Below are 21,875 nucleotides of genomic sequence, written 5' to 3'. Positions count from 1 at the left end.
CTGTGTGTATTATCCCTGTACTGTGACATCACTGTGTGTATTATGCCTGTACTGTGACATCACTGTGTGTATTATCCTTGTACTGTGACATCACTGTGTGTATTATCCTTGTACTGTGACATCACGGTGTGTATTATCCCTGTACTGTGACATCACTGTGTGTATTATCTCTGTACTGTGACATCACTGTGTGTAATATCCCTGTACTGTGACATCACTGTGTGTATTATCCCTGTACTGTGACATCACTGTGAGTATTATCCCTGTACTGTGACATCACTGTGTGTAATATCCCTGTACTGTGACATCACTGTGTGTATTATCCCTGTACTGTGACATCACTGTGTGTATTATCCCTGTACTGTGACATCACTCTGTGTATTATCCTGTACTGTGACATCACTCTGTGTATTATCCCTGTACTATGACATCACTGTGAGTATTATCCCTGTACTGTGACATCACTGTGTGTAATATCCCTGTACTGTGACATCACTGTGTGTATTATCCCTGTACTGTGACATCACTGTGTGTATTATCCCTGTACTGTGACATCACTGTGTGTATTATCCCTGTACTGTGACATCACTGTGTGTATTATCCCTGTACTGTGACATCACTGTGAGTATTATCCCTGTTCTGTGACATCACTGTGTGTATTATCCCTGTACTGTGACATCACTGTGTGTAATATCCCTGTACTGTGACATCACTGTGTGTATTATCCCTGTACTGTGACATCACTGTGTGTATTATCCCTGTACTGTGACATCACTCTGTGTATTATCCTGTACTGTGACATCACTCTGTGTATTATCCCTGTACTATGACATCACTGTGTGTACTATCCCTGTACTGTGACATCACTGTGTGTACTATCCCTGTACTGTGACATCACTGTGTGTATTATCCCTGTACTGTGACATCACTGTGTATATTATCCCTGTACTGTGACATCGAGTATAACATTCCTGTATTGCAGTAAAGCATGCTGTTTTAAAGTGAGGGCAAAACCTACCTAATACGGCTGGCCTGGGTTGCACAGATGGAGTCACCTTTGCCGGTTGCTGGGCGCCACATGTGCCGTTCGTATTCTGATAAGATGTTCCATTCTGCACTGGCGGAAATCCATTTTCTCCTGTAAGACATTGGAATCACATTATACTACAAGAGTCTTGTACAGCACAGTGCCATACAGACACTGAACCAGCAGAGGGCAGCAGTGTTGTGCAGCCGGAATGACTAGTGACTGCAGCATTGGCAATGACTGTAGGTGACTACTAGCCACATGATTTTCTCTGGTCTTACCTGTACCATTTGTCCCATGTACAGCCGGGTCACTCATCTTATTGATGGTGGAGACAGAAGTATCCAGCAGAGTGAGTCCAGTGCTGGAGCACATGCTGGAGGAGGAATGGCGGCTTCTCACCTCTACCGGGAGATCAGATATAGAATTAATTTTAAGCAAAATATTTAAAAAATGATGTGTTTGGTAATAATTTGAGACACTATGTGGCAGTATTATTTTGGCACTATATGGCAGTAAATATTTAGCCCTGTTTAGTACAATTTTGTGGTACTATGTGGTGTACCGTATGTTACTATTTTGTGGCAATTTGCTGTATAATCAAGAAACAGTACAGAACTAATTTGAGCCATCATTCTTTGACAGTATATGGTACGTCAGTATTATTTAGACACCAAACAGCAGTACATTGTTGCCACTGTGTGGTACTTTTTGTGGTACGATGTGGTAGTATTAATTAAGCACTATATGGCACAATTTGGTGGTACTATGTGGTAGTATTATTTAAGCACTACAAGGCAGTGACCTGTTAGCACTGGATGTTATATGGCAATTTGTGGTATAATAGAGGCAGTATTATGGCAGTAAATTGTTGGTAACTTTTTGCGGTAAAATTTTTGTTCCGTATGTTACTATTTTGTGGCACAAAGTTGCATAAATGAGGTACTAAATGGCAGTACAGGCAGTCCCCAGGTTACGTACAAGATAGGTTCTGTAGCTTTGTTAATAAGTTGAACTTGTATGTAAGTCGGAACTGTATATTTTATAATTGTAACCCCAGCCAAAAATTTTTTGGTCTCTGTGAGAATTGGATTTTAAAATTGTCGGGTTGTCATAAGGATTAACAATAAAGCTTCATTACAGACACCTCTGATCACTGTTATAGATGTTTAGATGTTTATTGTAGCCTAAGGCTATAGTACAGTAAATTACCAACGTTTGCAACTAGGGGTCGTATGTAAGTCGGGTGTACTTTAGTAGGGGACAGCCTGTATATTGTCAGCACAGTATGAAAGTATTTAGTGGCATTATGTATTATTTAGGCACTGCATGGCATTAAACTTTTAGTGCTTTATGGCACAATTCTGTTATACTATGTGGTGGTATAATTTAAGCTCTATGGGGGAGATTTATCAGAAGTGTCTGAGGTACAGTTCTAGTTTCCAATGGAAACCAATCAGAGCTCAGCTTCCATTTTATAAACATCTGTGGGGAAATAAAAGCTGAGCTCTGATTGGTTCCCATGGCCAGTTCTGCCCTCAAACATATATGACAATCACAGGTTGGCACTGTATGTTACTATTATGTCCCACTGTGAGGTATAATTTCGGCACTATATGGCAGGAAATTTTAGCAGTACATAGAACTATTTCGTAGTACAATATATGGTATTATTAATACATCACATGGCACAGTTTTGTGGTAGTATTACGGATATGTGACTCCCTATATTGGTCCTATCAGGGAAATCACCAGCTCCAAAGGCCTAAATCTGGTCCTGGCTGTAGCCCATGTAGCATCTCACCTGTCCCCTTCCAGGATATCAGAGCGCCTTTGGTCAGGCATCCCTGTGCGTTCCTGATGAGATAATACTTCAAGTGTTTCTGTTTCTTGGGCTGTGTGGTCAGCTTAAGGTTAATGTGATTGGAAAACTCAGTGAAGTAACGGAAGCCTTTCTCTCCACATCCAACACAATTGCCCGAAAATCCTGCGAGAGGAGACACGAACCATCAGGATGGACAAAAACATTCAAAAAGTAATATTCATATTCAATAAAGTGATGTCATTAAGGCAAAGTTCACATACAGATTTCACACCCAGCACCTTCTGCCCCCACCATCATAAGCCCTGAAATATCCTCTTCTCTTCTGTGTAAACAGCTCCTACAGCAATCAATGTATCTCCATGGTTACCGACTACAAACAAATCCCAGGCGTCAGATCTGCAGTCATGTACATTTTGCAACCTATAGACAATGAGGGTTTCCATGTTTTTATATAAATGGCCTTTGCTGAGGTAACGTCCTAAGGCGTGGCGTGGCGTTTTGAACCCGTTTTTGGGCCGTTTTTAAGCAGTTCGTTTAAAAACGCAGAGTCACCCAGTCAACTGATTAATCCAGCAGGGGAGACATCAGTAGTCAGACCCACCCCACTGGTCCATGTAAAAATCCTGCAATACCCCTATGTTTCCTATACGCATACGTTTTATGCACTTATTGGATAGAATAGGGTTTCTTATCCAAATGACGACAAGCAGAGATCTCAAACCTGATTTAAACACAACTTTTTCACAATTCTTACATTCATTTACTGAAATGGGAATCCCATACCATTTTCCGAACAATCAACTTGCTGCCAGTGAATGGAAACGATAACTCTGGAGCAGCGGTCCTCCCTTTTCCTTAGCCCCCTCTCCTTTTAAGGACAGAAATGGGGGTATTATAAAGAGGGGGCTGCAGGAAAGGGGGCATTATAAGGAGGGAGCTGCAAGAAAGGGGGCATTATAAGGAGGGGGCTGCAGGAAAGGGGGCATTATAAGGAGGGGGCTGCAGGAAAGGGGGCATTATAAGGATGGGGCTGCAGGAAAGGGGGCATTATAAGGATGGGGCTGCAGGAAAGGGGGCATTATAAGGAGGGGGCTGCAAGAAAGGGAGCATTGTAAGGAGGGGGCTGCAGGAAAGGGGAAATTATAAGTAGGGGGCTGCAGGAAAGGAGGCATTATAAGGAAGGGGCTGCAGGAAAGGGGGCATTATAAGGGGAAACCTGCAATTAATGGTTCATCATAAAGGGGGCAGTTATATGAAAGAGTGTTATAAAAGGGCAACTTCAGTAAAAAGGGCATTATAAGGGGGCAGGTTACAGGAAATAAGTCATCTTAAAAGGGACAGGTAAAGGGAAGCCAGTGTTATACGGGGGCAACTACAGGAAAGAGGGCATTATAAAATTGGAGCTGTAGTAGTATTAGATAGGTAGGAGTTAGGTATAGGGTAAGGACAAGGCAGGGGGAAAAAAAATGTCCAGTGACAATGAGGGGACGCACAAAAACCTTATAAAGACTCAGAAGTTCTCACAACTGAGGGTTTGCTGCAATGTTCAAGTCCTTGGTGTAGCCATACATTTCTCACTTTCTTACTTTTACTACAGTGCACGGTCTGTTATCCTACTTACGAATACTGACAGCAAGCAGAGATTTGATGTATCCCTGAATGAAGTAGCATTTGTGAATGTGAGCTGTAACTCTGGCGTCCTGGTATTTTAATAGTATTCCTGGCCGGTGCGCCCTGTCTGGTTTCTATGGGTACCGGGCCTGTATGAAGCATTAGCTGATGCCGGAGGTGGCATCACATGCTGCGGTACACAGGTTGCCGGCATAGGTCACTGTGACATCTCAGGTCAAGACAACTTGGCAGGCAGGACAATCCACAGCGCTAATCAAGGTATTTGCCTACCATCTGCTTAACATCCATGAAAATAAGCCTGCAGGAACATGAGACTCTCCAGAACATTATCTCCCAACATCGGGTCATAACATGCAGGAAACACAAAACTGTGAAATCCAATCATACTCCCAGAGCCGAAAAGATTAATGCAGCTATAAATCCCCGGGAGAGGGGACCGATTCCATGTCACTTCTCCCAAATAGCTGCAATCCGGGCTTTCTTTTCTTAAAGGGGCGTTGCGAGATTTCCTTGCCCCTTCAAGAACTGCAGGAGGTCTCCCCTTTGCTCCGAAGCATCCCAAACATGCAAAACTATATGTACTGTATGAACAATGAATGTTTAGGGTCTATTCACACCCTGCTAACAAAATACTGTAGTTTTGCATCAATTCTAGCAAAAAAGAACAGATTTGTTCTTTGTATTGTCGTAGTTACGACAATAAGCCTCAAAGGATCCAAAGAATACAAAAAAGTTAATCCCTCCTAGCCCAATATACACATGCATGCTCAGCCAGTTAAGTGTGCATGTGTTTTCTATAAAGACAGGGGAGTTTGCTGCTCTCTATTTTTCACCCAAACCTTTTTAAAGCAATTTTAATGCTTACTGTATGCCTAACATAGAATAAATGAAAGGCAGCCATGCAGACTTCAGGGTGCCATGTAAGCAGGGAACATTATTAAGGGAAATCTACCATCAAAATCCATCATGATAAACCAGGGACATTACTCATAGATCCAGGCACTCCCTACTTCACTGGCTGTTACACTGTGTAGGAGCACGCCCCACCCCCCTCCCCTCAACCCTCTCCCTAAGGACTTCCCCCTTCCTTCTGTCCACTGTAATCTCACACAGTAGAAGGCGAAGAATTTCTCCTAAACATTGTAACAGCCTAAAGCATGAAGGAGCTCTGATAACACTTCCCAGAGCCCTTCTGGCTCATTAGTATAATTTTAAAAGTTGATTTTAGAAGGAAGGAGGCCATGGATAACAAATATAAGCAGATTACCACAGTCACGGTGCCTGGATCTATGAGTAATGTCCCTGGTTTATCATGATGGATTTTGATTTTCCTTTGGGGTAATTCCTCTTTCAGTTGCAGTTTACGGCCGACTGTCTCCCCTGTCACCTGTGTTATCTCTGTGTACAGACTCTTATCCAAACTATCAGTCTGTGACCGACTCCCTATTGTCTGCCGCAGTATCTCGTCGTCTCAATCTTCTCTGCTATGTCACATCACTCCAGCAGAAATGTCACCTCCTATAAGTCTCATGGCAGGTTCCCTGTGGTCAGGAAGAATTTAGCCTTTAGAGATCTACATACAGGGAACGCATCAGGGCAGCTGTTACCAGTGGCGTAACCTGAAGCTGATGGGACCCCAGTACAAAGTCTGTGTCAGACCCCCATCTATAAGCTATGGATTATAGTACTAGTCTCCTCATATGGGAAAGTGACACCTTATTGGTCCCCTAAGCCTCAGGAGCCCGGTTGTGACTGCACCCTCTGCACCCCTCAAGTGTTGGCAGACATTGAGTCCTTGCATCATACTTCTGTATGATGCAAGGACTCCTGCCCTGTGCAATGTGTGCAGTGGGAATTGACCAACATATACGTTCACATGCAGTCAGCCTTACTGTATATGCAGGTTTTACACAGGCTGATCCCCCACACCTAACGGGGCAGGTGACTGCTGTATTATACAACAGACATCCAAAGCTAATCAAAGCAGATATTGTGCTCTCCCATTTTGTCTGAGATTGTCACCACCCTCATCAGCAGGCAACGATTTGACTCCCATAGGTGTCATAGAACAATCTGTAATAGCAAAATCGCACCACTACAGCATAAAGACAAGGGGGATATTCATCAGGGCTTGTACACCAGTTTTTTGGCAAACAAACCCGAAAATAATTGTCATTTCTAGTACAATGCCAGGATTTGCAATTATTCCCCCTTTACACCTCTTACAATACAACTTTATTGATCCCCTTATAGAAATTGCTTAGTACACACATCATTCTTGGCGTGGAGAGGGGGGTGATCCCGGTGGTGCAGTGAGCCAGTGTGGCGAGGGGGGGGGGGACGTTGCTGCCCCGTCACCTGCATACTCACTATAGCCTGCACCCCTCCAGACCCAATAAAGCGCGGTTATACATCAGGTAGAGCCTCTGCAAGCTAGTAGGCTAGTGATATATCTGGCACCCAGAAATTTTGGGGGGGAAATGGTGCATGATGTGCCAGTGCATGATGTATAACCCTAGAAGCTCTAAAAAAAATTAGAAATAAATATGAAAAACTTAAATATCACCCCCTTCTATAGGACACAATTGAAAATGATCAAACAGAATCATAAAAATATATCAACGAGTCGCAAAATGTCCAATCTCTAAAATGAGCAATCCTATATTGTAAACACTGAGACGAGAAAAAAAAACATCCAAATCACCAATATTTTTCAACATTTTGTTACCCACAAAAATGCTCCGCCGGGGCACTTCTATGCCAGGTCTGACGTGGTATTGGTTCATAACCTGAACCAAAGTGAAAGAAGAAGCAGGCACAACCATTCACAAATATCGGCCATCAATAATAACCATACATATCCAAGATAAGAAAGATGCAATAAACGGCCCCAGTATAATATACAAAAAGTCACAGCTTTATTAATCATTCAAAATGCCACAAGGCCAACACAACAGGAATACAGGCAGTCCCCGGGTTACCTACAAGATAAGTTCTGCAGGTTTTTTCTTAAAGGAAACCTACCACCACAAATCTACCTATAAAGGTAGATCGGGTTGTAGGTGAATCAATGGGACGTGAGGATAGCCCTTTTAAGGGCTAATCCTCGCGTCCCCGCACTTTTTTGTAAACTTTTATTACCCTAATATGTTAATTTTGTTATGCGGCTACTTGGGCGTGGAGTAGCTGCGGCTACTCCACGCCCCGGTAGCCACTTTACCCCTCCTACTCACCATGTTCGGCGCGCAGCTGCTCGTAGCTGCGCGCCCCCGTCCGCCGATCCTGCCGTCTGCGCATGCGCAGAACAGCAGGCCCGCGCCTGCGTGGTCACTGCTCCGAAGCCGGGGCTGCACAGGCGCGGGCGTGCTGTTCTGCGCATGCGCAGACGGCAGGATCGGCGGACGGGGGCGCGCAGCTACGAGCAGCTGCGCGCCGAACATGGTGAGTAGGAGGGGTAAAGTGGCTACCGGGGCGTGGAGTAGCCGCCTCGTGTAACCTCAGATGCGGCTACTCCACGCCCAAGTAGCTGCATAACAAAATTAACATATTAGGGTAATAAAAGTTTACAAAATAGTGCGGGACGTGAGGATTAGCCCTTAAAAGGGCTATCCTCACGTCTCATTGATTCACCTACCACCCGATCTACCTTTATAGGTAGATTTGTGGTGGTAGGTGCCCTTTAAGTTGAATTTGTATGTTAAAACGGAACTGTATACTTTATAATTGTAACCCCAATCAAAAATGTTTCTGGTCTCTGTGACGATTGGATTTTAAAAATGTTGGATTGTCATAAGAATCAGGATTAACAGTAAAGCTTAGTTGCAGACACCTTTTATAACTGTTATAGCTGATTATTGTAGCCTAAGGCTAAAGTACAGTAAATTACCAACATCCAGAGGGTCGTTTGTAACTAGGGGTCGTCTGTAAGTCAGGTGTTCTTAAGTAGGGGACCACCGGTATATAAAAACAGGTGCAAGAGTAGACCTACAAACAGGGACAGAGTGAAAGGGAAGGGCACAAAGCAATGTCCCAATGAGCACCCGTCGCCCCTGCTAAATACCATGTGCAGAGGCTGGTAATAATGAAACAGCCAACCAATAGTAAGGCAAATAGCTTAAAAATAAACCAAAGCAATAAACCCAACAAAATAAAGTGCAAATAAGTTATGAGAGTTTAGATGGAAAAATGGAAAAACATTAGAGGGCTATGGTGTTAAGTAATTGACCTCTAGTTGTGACCGGAGCAGAAAACAACTCACTATCAATACGAGATTCTGAACATTTTTCCATATAACACAGACTGCAGTTCAGCGAACAAATCTTATATACCGGTAACATAACATTTTATCTCTGATTTTTTTTCCTATTTGCTTGAGATGGTAAAATGCACCGCATCCTCCCAGTTTCCACTTTGAATTTTTTCCATAACACAAGAATGAATTTAAATGATATTAAAATCTTGGATTTTTGACGATTTGGATAGAAAATCTGCATTGTAACCACAACGTAACATACCCTAAAGTAATGTCTGTGACTTCCAGACAGCTGCAGATGGTTGCGCCTGTAGTGGGATGAGCTGCAGGGTTCATACCTTGCTGACCATTACCTGTGCTGTCTCTGTCTGGAATGTCTTAGACATGTTTATTGAGGAAATGGGGGGGGGGTGGCTGTCTGAGGCTGCCCTATTGGCGGCTGGCCGCCTGAACTACTATCATTTATTGTTCTTTTGTGCCTTTGTTTTAAGTGCTATTAATACAATGGCTTCCTCCACGCTAATGGCATGGCTTTCATGTCTGAGACTGATCTGGTCTTCTGGAATTTTATTATCTATAGGTAGGAAGAGGATGGGATGTGTTTGTAGTATCCAGGAACGGCCCCGGCTAAATGACCTACAACTGTTTGTCATGGAAATACCCTCCACTAAAAAGTAGAAAGTTTGTGCTTTGTGTTGTTTATTAGAGTATAATATCCTTTTTTCACACATTTCATGCTATTATCTTCTGTTATCAGCCTTTTTTTTTTTTATAGACGCCCTTTCTGAAGAGCTTTCCGGGACATTTAAACACATATGCGAACTGTTCTGTAAAATTCACTAGTGACCCTTTAGATGGAGATTTCCTCTTTGGGAAAACAGAGATGATCCCCTCAAATAAGGGCTAGAGATAACCAATGATAAGACTCCTCAGATTAGTTTTTTGTAATAAAAACAGCACATTTGACCTTTAAAGGAAATCTACCATCAAAATCCATCATGATAAACCAGGGACATTACTCATAGATCCAGGAAGCGTGACTGGGGTAATCTTCTTACATTTGTTATCCATGGCTCATTAGCATAATTTGAAAAGCTGATTTTAGAAGAAAGGAGGCCATATATTTAGAGCAAATATAAGAAGATTACTACAGTCATGGTGCCTGGAGCTATGAGTAAGTGTCCCTGCTTTATCATTTTGATGGTAGATTTCCTTTAAGCATCGGATAAGGAGATAAATATCTGACCACTGAGGCACAGACTAATGGAAACACGGCAATCAGTAGGACAGGGGGACAGTAAGTTCCCTATAGAACCTATATAAAGTTCTGTTTTTGAAGTTTTTTTAATGAATATGCAAATCATCTCATACATGCAGTAGGGACTTTTTTTGTCTTTTATTTCTACACAGAGATGCAAATACCCAAGTTCTGTTCTAGATCTATATTACGGATCTAGATCGGCCGGCTGCAGGTTTATGGAGAGAGCTCACGTGCTGAGCCCTCTCCATAAAAGGTGGGCTTTTGCTGTATATTGCAGCAAATACCCACTGGTAATACCCATGGCTGGTGCTGGCACCAATCGTGGGTGTTAACCCTGTAAATGCCTCCGGCAAACAGCAAAGCCATTGCCTGGCGATCAATTGCCATGATACCCTCGGGTCTTATAAAGACCTGAGGCTGTCTGAATTTAACCCTTTTATTACAAAGTGCGATTTGCACATCGTAATGAATGAGGAGAAAAATCCTCAGTAGTATGGCAGTATATGATTGGATCAATCAGACAACCTAAAGTTAAAGTACCCTAGGGGGTCTGAAAAATTGTAAAAAAAAATTTTTAAAGTTAAAACATAAAAAAGTATGTTAAAAAAAACTTAAAATTGCAAATCACCAACATGTTAGGTATTGCCACATTCCAAAATGTCCGATCTATCTAAGCATAATAACAGTTAACCCCATAATGGAAAATAGCGCCCAAAGTCAAAAATACCACTTTTTTGCCATTTAAAAAAAATATTTAAAAATCAAAGCATTGAAAACGTCATCAAAAGATCGCAAAAAATGATATCGCCCACAACTCCGTACACCGTAGTATGAAAAAGTTAACTCTTTTTATTTTAATTTTTGTAAATGTATGAAAACATTATAAAACCTATACAAATTTGGTATCCCCAACCCAAAGAATTATATACAACTATAAAACTATACTTTTCCTGTAATAATCATAAATAGTTGATGATCCATCACCAGGTCTCATTGTTACTGGACTAAAAAAAATATTATGAAATAGAAAAAGCTGATCGTGTACCACAGGTTTGGCCGCCAATCTGGCAATATGATTGGGTTATGCAACCCGAACGTGAAAATGTTGGTCCGGTCAACTCTTCAGAAGATCACTGAAGTTCGGATTATACAGAGCAGAGGAGGGGTGCAACGAGTCACTGCAGCTAGGTCTACACACACCTGCTCTGAGACAACTGCAAATTTGGCATATAGACTGCTAATAAGTGCAGATTACAAGTCATAAAATTCCCAAAAATAGTGTTATTGCTAACATACACATAACATACACATACTAGACAACCACTTTTTACAGTATTGGACGAAAGGTCAGGTAGGTTTTAAGTCTAGCATACACGATGAATAAATCCACCCACTCTACTTCCAGAGCGTGCATCATTGCCTCGGCACATCAGCCGTACAATCTACAAGGCAAGCACCGGGCCTGTATATTTTAAGAGAAAAAACTAATATAAATGGCTTGACAAATAATCAAAATAATTCAAGGACACAGGAATAGAAGCAACACAAGAAACTATATTTTCTAGTCATTTTTCTCCCGGTCTGCTCTTATTATCTGCTATTTGTGTAGTACTCGTAGCTGTGCAGAACCTGGTCACGGTGCCCCGGCCTTATATCTGCACTCTCACAGCAGCATCTGTCTCTTCACTGACCGTACAAAACTCATCAGAAGTCATGAAGCATGTCTGCTCCGTCAGAAGCCCACACCCGGGGATATGTGAGTAGGGATGAGTGGACCCTTTCAGGCTCAGGTTTGTCGAGTTCGGCTGAACCTGATCCTGAAAGTTGAGTCCGGTTACCCACCCCCACCCCCTACTCATCCCCACCGGTAACACCTGCGGTCTGTAATGGCACTCATCGCATGTTTTACCCTTTAGCAAAGTCGCCGGCATGCACACTGCCATTTTCCTTACGATTGTCACTCCCAATCCCATACCGATTGCAAGATCAGTCTGGGGGCTCAAACCCTCAATGTTTGGCATATCCAGTTTAGGTCCACTCATTCCTAGTTATTAACACTCTCAGTGGTGGCTGGGGGTAACCTTATAGTACTTGTACAAAAAGCCAATTCCAAGGCCCTAACAGGACCTTTTGTTACCTCAAACATGCATTGCCTAAAGTGTTCAATGGGCCCACCAGAGCACCAGTGGATTCTCCGGTAGCCCGGTCTCTGACCTAATACAGGACCCAATAGATACAGCAGAAAACAACCTATTTTGGTTTATTTCCTGGGGTAGATAAAGGGTAAAAACAAAGAACCCCAGTCTGCCGACACTGATTTCCTATAAATTTAACCCTGGATGATATCAAGCTCACATGGTCTTCTCTAAAAGAATTTGATGACCATCATGGAGACAATGTTGTTCAGTAAAACTCCATGCGTCTACTTACCTAGAAGTGCATTGCGGCCATTGTCATCTGGTAGAAATCTCTTGTCCACGGCACACACCAGAACGTGATCCGGTAAACTTGGCGACTTTGCTCCAACCAGCAAAAATCCAGGAGGCACTTCAAACTGCTCAGAGGCAATAGATGCCAATCTCAAGTCTTTACCGGCCTGGCAAAAACCTGAAAAAAACACAGAAATATATAATTATTATATTTATGATTTCTGTATAGCCTAGTTCTGCCAATGTCCAAAACAAGTTTCATCTTTTTAGGGGACATACAGAGTGAGTCTAAAGTCCCATGACACTAACTTGTTTCTGAAACAAAAGGGAAAATAACATATGAATTCCCTAGCAAGTAATGAGTGAGGGGTGCCTATCTTACTAATTGACCACCTACGCATTGAAAAAATTTGCCCCTTGATCCAAAATGGCAGCTTTCAAGATGGCGGCCATGTTCTGGACTTTGCCTAAAAGATAGGCGCTGCTCACTCATTACTTCCTGGAGTATTCACATATGTAATTTTTCCTTTTGTTTCTCAAAAGAAGTGTGTCCAGACTTTTGACATGTAGAACGAGGAATAGCCATTCATACAGATCCCATCCATTTAAGAATGTGACATGAAGAACATTCAATGGCTACATCCCTTTCATTGTCCTGAATTAGAATGAGAATTATATTCCAAGAGCTATTGGTCTACAAAAGCGATGTCAGATCTTTAAGTGACTTCAAGTACTGAGGTCTTATAGAGCACCAATCAACTCCAGTTAATGGAAATCTATGGACCCTATCGTACCTTCTGGATCATACCATGAGACCACGTTAATCCTAGGAATTAATATTTCCACAATATCTTTCCATTTATATGGATAAAAAAAGACGTCCCTACAGCTCAGTTGTAGAGATATTTTCCAGGTAGATGTTGGCCAATAGCTATAGCTATAGCTCCTGATGTAGAGGATTTTTGTATAGGAAGAAGGGAATAAGACACCTCTAGTGATGGGTTGTTTCCTATATGAACAAAAGACCAGGCATGTTGAAATCCAAGAGCCTGATCCTTCTTACAATGTTATTGGTGACATCTCCATACACATTAGATGATTGGCTAGTCCCACCAAAATTATCATGTTCACCTAATGTGAATGGCCACCTGAGGGTTACTGAAATGCTATCTTAATGGTTCTGCTTCCTATTAAGGAGGACTCGATTAGAAGACAAGATTGGGTCACAAATAGCACTAAACTTTCCATTTGTGAACGGCTTCTGATAAGAAATTTGAGATTTAGTTTAAACAAGACATTATGCAACAAGAACCCCGGGGTCATCACCATCAGTCGTGCAGCAGCCTTCAGGCGGAGGTTTGTTCTGATATGAATGAGCAGGACTACTTGACCCAGATACATCATCGTCTTCGTCGTCATCATCGTTGTCCACACCACCTACAGAAGATGGAAGAGGAGCATTATATAATCATGAGCAATGATAACTTATAGTTAAAAGACTGTTCAGGTCTAGACAGCAAATGCGTTTGGCTGCAGCTTGGCTCATTCGTATTGGCTTCTGTTCATACAAGGCTAATGAGGAAATTAGTACGAGGAGACCATTGGAATGGATCTACAGACCAAGTGGGATAGAATTAGGCAGACATGACACAGATGCTTCTTCTAGAGAAATGCTTTTGGGGCAACATTTTAAGTGTCTTATATCTTAAAGGCCTGACGTGATTCTATCTTGGTGCAACAAAAGGCCCCCCCACCATGATGACTGGCGGAAAACTTTCACTGCGGAGTAGATACTTGCTTTCACTTTTCTCTGCTGGGAGGACTGGAGCTTTTCAGCTAATGTCATGGAAATGATTAGTGGGATTTACTACATAAAAGGGAGCAGCGCTGTGATCATATCAGCTCCCTGGAAGCCTCGGCTCATTAAAGGAAATGCTAATGTCCCTCCTAAAGAAAGAAGGATGACATTGCCAAGACAATGGGGCTCATTTAATAAGGGTTCGTCGGACGCATTTTCGTCGGGTTTCCTGACGACTTCCCCCGAATTGGCCCGGGATTTTGGCGCACATGATCGGATTTTGGTGCATCGGCTTTTCCGGGCCGTGGGACAACCCGACGGATTAGAACAAACTACGGAATTTAAAAAAGATTTGTGTTGCAAGATCAAGCAATCACACGCACCAGGAAGAAGCAAATGAACTCCGGCGGACCTTGGCGCAGAAGCGACGGATGCAGGAACATGGGTGCACGATCTTAGTGAATCGCGGCAGACCCGACTCCTCGACGGACAACGCACCGCGGGATCACGACAGGATGGGTAAGTAAATGTGCCCCAATGACTAAGAATATGTGTTACTAAGAAGGTAAAACACCCAGTTACCAAGCTTTATCTTAAGAAAAAAAACGGACTGCACATAAATGTCATCAATTGGTTGGCCCATTGACTTTTATGGATGTCCTTGATCCGCAAAGGTGAAAAAAGTAGGACAAGCTCCAAAAAATTTGAAAAATGTAGAAATAAGAATAAACATATTGGAGGACTTTTATCAAAAGGGTTTCTACGTCAGAAAACGGCCAGAAAAAGTCCTGAAATAATCGCAATTACTCGCAAAGCATCAGTAATTGTGATTATTTTCTCATTTATGCCATTTCCATGACAAGTGGAGGGCGTGAAGGTGGCATGGCCGCCGGTAGAGAGGGCCGGCATGGGCCGTCTCGGCCCCAGGACTGCACACAACCTAGACCAGTGATGGACAACCTTTTGAGCTTGGTGTGTCAAAATTCGCCAAAAAACGGAGCATAACTCAGGTGGTGTGTCACCTTGACAAAAAAAAACATAATTTTGTGATATTTATTGTTTAAATAACAAATATGTATAATTATTTAACGTCTAGGGTACTTTAATCCTAGGTTGTGTGATTGATCCTACCATGTACTGCCATACTACATCTATTTATTACAATGTGCTGGACAATCTCTCAGCCTCCCGACTACTGCACCTGGCTGTGTAGGAGCCGAGGATGAAACTTAACTCTCTGGCAGCCGCGTGTCACTGAAAATGGCTATGCGTGTCAGCACTGACACGCGTGTCATAGGTTGCCCATCACTGACCTAGACTGTGGGGACGTTTGCATGGTTTGTGTGCAAAACTACAACAGCAAACAACTGGCGGAGTATTGTTCACTGGCGCAGCCACACACCGGATACATCAGGAGGCCTAAGCCTCTCAATGTATCTGGTGGCACCAGAGGGGACGGGAGGTTTCTATCATACAGCAGCACGCGAGCACGGACGTGTGATTAGTCTCCCCTATGGAGGAAGATTGTTTAGAATTGTTTGAGAGCACAACTGTTCTACTTGCTCATGGCAACCAATCCGAGCTTAGCTTTCATTTTCCCACAGCAGTTTAGAAAATGAAAGCTAAGCACAGGTTGGTTGTTCTCAGTTTTGTTCTCAGAAACTTTGAATAAATGTCCCCCATAGACTAAAAAGGGTGAGAATATTATCTTTCGTAATCACGAATAGCATAATTGATGGATTAATGAGGTTTGATTTAAAAAAACCCTCTGCTTTACTATTACAGTGCTTGTTGTTAAAGGGGTTAATGGGATTTTTTGGCCATAATCTATGAATGACCTATCCATGGAATAGGCACCAGTCAGCTACATTAGACAGCCCATCGGTAGTGTCCCGGGTAGCATGCACTTCACTGTGTCGGACAAGTCTACAGATATTTCTGGCTCCATCCATAATGTGAAACACTGACCCCCTAGACCAGTGATGGCAAACCTTTTAGAGATCGAGTGCCCAAACTTCAACAAAGACCCGCTTATTTATCGCAAAGTGCCAACACAGAAATTTAATTTGTGATTTATACTCCCTTCTCTGTCACAGTTTTCATTGATACCAACGCCTGAGGACACCAATAAAGCAGAAAATAGCCCCAGGTAGAGCTGTCACTTTAAAATAGCTCTGTGCACAGCAAGTCCTGGGCTGTCTGGGACTGCAGGAAGATACCTGGAGTCATCTCTGGTGATGGCCTGAGTGCCCACAGAAAGGGCTCTGAGTGCCACCTCTGGCACCTGTGCCATAGGTTAGCCATCACTGCTCTAGACATTCATAGATTTCTCTTGTAAAACCCCTTGAATGAACCGACACTAAGTTGGGGTTAAATTTATCACAAGTGTCAAAGCAAAATTGTTCTAGTGATGGCAGCCAATCATCGCTCAGCTTTGATTTTTAAAACATCCGTGTGAAAATGAAAGCTGAGCTCTGATTGGTTGCCCTGAGAAACTAGAACTCTTCTGCTCGCAGACACTTGTGATAAATCTTCCCCAAAATTCTGCACAATGGTACCAGTAATGGTAACTGTAAATGGCAATTTAACCTATGAAACCGGATGAACAACCGTAACAAAAAGTAAGAAGAGCAGCTACTCCGGACATTAAGAAAATAGGGTCACGATGTTAGTCCAGATGTTCATGTCTGACACTGATTTGGACAACCTGAAGACGTTATACAAGATGCACGTCACTCAGTAAATACCCGTATATACTCGAGTATAAGCCGACCCGAGTATAAGCCGAGACCCCTAATTTTACCACAAAAAATGGGAAAATCTATTGACTCGAGTATAAGCCGGGGGTGGGAAATGCATTGGTCACAGCCTCCCCAGTATATAGCCTGCCAGCCCCCGCCCCAGTGTATATAGCCTGCCAGCCTAGGCCCTGCCCCAGTGTATATAACCCCCCCCTCGTTGTGCAGCACAACAATACCATTGTAGCGGATGGATCGCACAGAAGATCTAAGGGGGCCGCCGGAAAGGTGAGTTTTGATTTATTTTTTTGACTCGAGTATAAGCCGAGTTACGGTTTTTCAGCACATTTTTTGTGCAGAAAAACTAGGCTTATACTCGAGTATATAAGGTACATCGGATGCAACAGTAAAAGTCTTATAATGTTAAAGGAGAAAAGCAATCAGATCTCACATCACTCTGCCGGCTAACTAAACCCTTAATCCTGCGTTTCCTTTAGCAGATAAATTAAGTAAAATGAACAGTAAGAACCATCCCCTCTAATTCAGGAAAACGCAAGGAGTTAGGAAAGTTCAAAAAATTTAGCAAAAAGGAGCATTATAATGAATCAGCCTGGCCGACTGCTGGAAGCAATAGTGATGATGCCCCCGGGGGAATTTATTTTAAGACTTCTGGCGTCGTTTGCATTAAATAACTAATATGCCTTGTGCCACTTTTATCAACATTTCTATCTGCAGGCTGTATGTTATAGAGCAGGAGGAGCTGAGTAGATAGTACATAGTGTCCTATCTGCAGGTAGTATGTTATAGAGCAGGAGGAGCTGAGCAGATTGTACATAGTGTCCAATAATAATAATCTTTATTTATATGTCGCCATCATATTCTGTGACTTTACAAATCATAGGGGATATATACAAATATAATATTATATTACAGAGTACAAACAGTCAGATGGAACAATAGGACAATCTGCAGGCAGCATGTTATAGAGCAGGAGGAACGGAGCAGATTGTACATAGTGTCCTATCTGCAGGCAGCATGTTATAGAGCAGGAGGAGCTGAGCAGATCATATGTAGTGTCCTATCTGAAGGCACCATGTTATAGAGCAGGAGGAGCTGAGCTGATTGTTCATAGTGTCCTATCTGCAGGCAGCATGTTATAGAGCAGGAGGAGCTGAGCAGATCATATGTAGTGTCCTATCTGAAGGCACCATGTTATAGAGCAGGAGGAGCTGAGCTGATTGTTCATAGTGTCCTATTTGCAGGCAGAATGTTAAAGAGCAGGATGTGCTGAGCAGATTAGACATAGTGGTCAATCTGCAGACAGCATGTTATAGAGCAGGAGGGGCTGCGATGATTGTTCCTAGTCTCCTATCTGCAGGAAGAATGTTATAGAGCAGGAGGAGCTGAGCAGATTGTACATAGTGTCCTATCTGCTGGCAGCATGTTATAGAGCAGGAGGAGCTCAGAATGCTAATATAGTGTTTGTGAAAATGGTTCATGTTGTATCATTTTTTCAATTAAACTTCTGTTGATTCTGTCCTGGGAGTCCAGTGGTCGGTTCTTCTCAATAACTGACAGTGATAAAAAGTTATCGCCAAGACTATTATTTACTGGAGAGATTTACTGGAGAGAATTTTTTTTAGCATTTATGTTAATATATTGTGTGAAGTGTTACCAGATATAGTAAATACAGTCAATAGCCACAAAGTTTCCAAATATCTGTCTACAAACATATATCATGAAATACCGTATATTAGCTATGGATGTCTATAACAGTAGTTATAGATGGTTTCAACTATGCAGATTTGACTTTCATTTTGACTATGTTTTTATGAATAAATTATGACTAAAATGTATTTTTTAAAAAGCAGATGCAAAAAATATGTTCTGTGTTCATTGAAAATAAAATATGGTAACCGTGAACTTATCAAATATACTGTATTCATTTATATGATATTTATAGATAGAAATAGATATGGGATAGATAGATAGATAGATAGATAGATAGATAGATAGATAGATAGATAGATAGATAGATAGATAGATAGATAGATAGGAGATAGATAGATATGAGATATATAGATATGGGATAGATAGATAGATAGATAGATAGATAGATAGATAGATAGATAGATAGATAGATAGGAGATAGATAGATGATAGATGGATAGGAGATAGATAGGAGATAGATAGATATGAGATAGATAGATAGATATGAGATAGATGATAGATAGACAGATAGGAGATAGATAGATAGATAGATAGATAGATAGATAGATAGATAGATGATAGATAGATAGATAGATAGATAGATAGATAGATAGATAATTAGATACATAGACTTGGTAAGCTCCTGAATTTCTTGGGTCACGACATACTGTTTACCAAAAATATCCATTACCATAGGATTATCTAGATATTACTATTACAATTGTAAGTACAGATCGACCAATCTACCCCCATTTACATTACAATCTAGTACACAAACTTCTTTTATTGGTTCTTATTTCCCTCCATGATTTTTAAATCTCTTAATTCTCTCTTATTTAATGTATAATATTCCCTCCTTTTAGTGATAACTTGCACAGCATATTCTGCACAATATAAATCCAGTCCTTACGACAAAAATCTCAGACTCTTAAACTGGGGTCAATTTTATAGGCAGTCAGTCAGTATCTCCACGAAGAACCTATAAGAGTCCTATACAGACTCCATACAGACAGAAGTGATCCAGATTCATACCCTGGATTCCAAGACTTCATGGTACAAGGAATATGGATCAATTTCTTACCTTCTATGGATGATAATTGCTGTTCAGCTTCTAAGTAGAGTTGGGAAAATATCGGTCTCGGAACCAAGTTATTGGACCTCAGAGAAGCTTCAATGGAATTGTGTAGGACTTCCTCAAAACGCGTGGTCTTCAGTTGCCCAGCATACGAATTCCCCATCTTCCATAGGAGGAAAGGACACAGAAGTTAGACTTAAATTTTGCAAACTTTCAGTACAAATTCCGTCCAGTAGGTCCAGATGCCCTCCAGTCCTGTGGGTATAGTCACGTGTATGGGTATTGGTATAGAAGGACCATGGTGGTAGAAGAGAAGAAGAAGCCTGTGTGTCCTGGAGCAGAGCAATGAGCTGAGTGTTGTAGTGAGCTCTGTGTACTGCAATGAGGCAGGCAATGCCTCCTCTATGACTGTGTGATCTGAGTCTGAGCTTGATATATTACAGGAAGCAACCTGCCAGCAGCTATTTCCAAGTCACCAGTGGTGACCACAGACTGACACCTTATAAAAGATCTGACCAGGTCTGTGATCCTCCACAAGACTCCCTACGGTTTACAAGCTGTACAAGAACATCACAGAGAGAACTGTTTGTCAGACAATACCTCCAGAAGAGATAGAGGCTCATTGTGAGCAGACAAGACACCACTCAGCTCTCCAATTAACCCCTTAAATCACTGGGACATGCTGACCCACATATGAAGGCTCGGAACGCCTTCTGAGATGATTTTTTAGGATGAACACAACTTGTACTTAAGATACATGACAACTGCAGATGGAAGTCTCAGGATATCTTGTAATATGTGAAAAACGTATGTACAGGCAGTCCCCTACTTAAGAACACCTGACTTACAGACGACCCCTAGTTACAAACGGACTTCTGGATGTTGGTAATTTACTGTACTTTAGCCCTAGGCTACAATGATCAACTGTAACAGTTATCAAAGGTGTCTACAATTAAGCTTTATTGTTAATCCTGGTTCTTAGGACAATCCAAAAGTTTTAAAAACCAATTGTCACAGAGACCAAAACATTTTTGGCTGGGGTTAAAATTATAATTTATACAGTTCTGACTTACATACTTAAGAGCAAACCTGGAGTATTGATGGGTTTGACGGGGCATGTGCCTCAGGTGGTGGGGTGGAAGGGGCAGCATCCACAATCTACACTTCCCAGGCCAGGGAATCTAGATACAGTGTTACTAAATGTCATATTTACTAACAGTGAAGAAAACTTAGTTACAACTTTTTGGAAGTTGATCATGTTTTTTTTTAAAGGGGTCTTGGTGTGAAATGTGTTGGTGATTTGTAAAGCGCTACGGAATTTGATGGCGCTATACAAGTGAAAATTATTGTTATTATTATTATCATTATTTTTAATCAAAGCTTTTTATTGAGCATTTTCAACTTATTTTTTAACAAACAAACATTACCCCCCTTCCCCCACCCACAAAAAGACATACAGTCCCACCCTATCCCAACCCGTCCAGACACTTGCATAATGTACAATGACCTGTACTATTATTTTTTCCAAAAGGTACAACTTATACAATTTCCTACATACATTATAGAGTATTTTCACATTAGCCATATGTTTTCATTATTATTATTATTATTAATGGTGATCCAATGAGCTTTTTGAAAAAAAAACATATTTGCGGAAACATTTTTTTTTCTGTACTAGATTTTTCTTTTTACAAATTTAAAGTGATCCTCCACCCAGAAGACTATACAGGCGGTCCCCTACTTAAGAACACCTGACTTACATACGACCCATAGTTATAAACGGACCTCTGGATGTTGGCAATTTACTGTACTTTGGCCTTGGGCTACAATAATCAGCTGTAACACTTATCACAGGTGTCTGTAATGAAGATTTATTGTTAATCCTGGTTCTTATGACAATCCAACATTTTTAAAATCCAATTGTCACAGAGACCAAAAAAAATTTGGCTGGAGGTTACAATGATAAAGTATACAGTTCCGACTTACATACAAATTCAACTTAAGAACAAACCTACAGACCCTATCTTGTATGTAACCTGGGGACTGCCTGTATATATATATATATATATTTATATATATATATATATATATATATATATATATATATATATATATTTATATATATACA

The 21,875-nt window shown here is 41.5% G+C and overlaps 1 protein-coding gene across 1 annotated transcript in view; it reads right to left on the bottom strand.

The window, feature by feature from the left end:
• The window catches only part of GREB1 (growth regulating estrogen receptor binding 1), a 58,062-nt gene extending 37,762 nt beyond the window's left edge, over positions 1-20,300 (bottom strand). Inside the window, exons 1-6 of the mRNA XM_072143594.1 lie at positions 19,754-20,300; positions 13,753-13,863; positions 12,428-12,604; positions 2,832-3,014; positions 1,309-1,431; positions 1,019-1,138 (exon numbers count right to left, since the gene is read on the bottom strand). Of these exons, the coding sequence (XP_071999695.1) occupies positions 1,019-1,138; positions 1,309-1,431; positions 2,832-3,014; positions 12,428-12,604; positions 13,753-13,863; positions 19,754-19,910 (871 nt within the window). The 5' untranslated portion in view covers positions 19,911-20,300. The remainder of the gene's footprint in view (positions 1-1,018; positions 1,139-1,308; positions 1,432-2,831; positions 3,015-12,427; positions 12,605-13,752; positions 13,864-19,753) is intronic.
• Between the last annotated feature and the right edge of the window lie 1,575 nt (positions 20,301-21,875).

This window comes from Engystomops pustulosus, chromosome 3 (genome assembly GCF_040894005.1).
Source record: "Engystomops pustulosus chromosome 3, aEngPut4.maternal, whole genome shotgun sequence".
In the NCBI taxonomy this organism is placed as follows: domain Eukaryota; kingdom Metazoa; phylum Chordata; class Amphibia; order Anura; family Leptodactylidae; genus Engystomops; species Engystomops pustulosus.
This window is presented reverse-complemented; position numbering and strand designations above follow the sequence as displayed.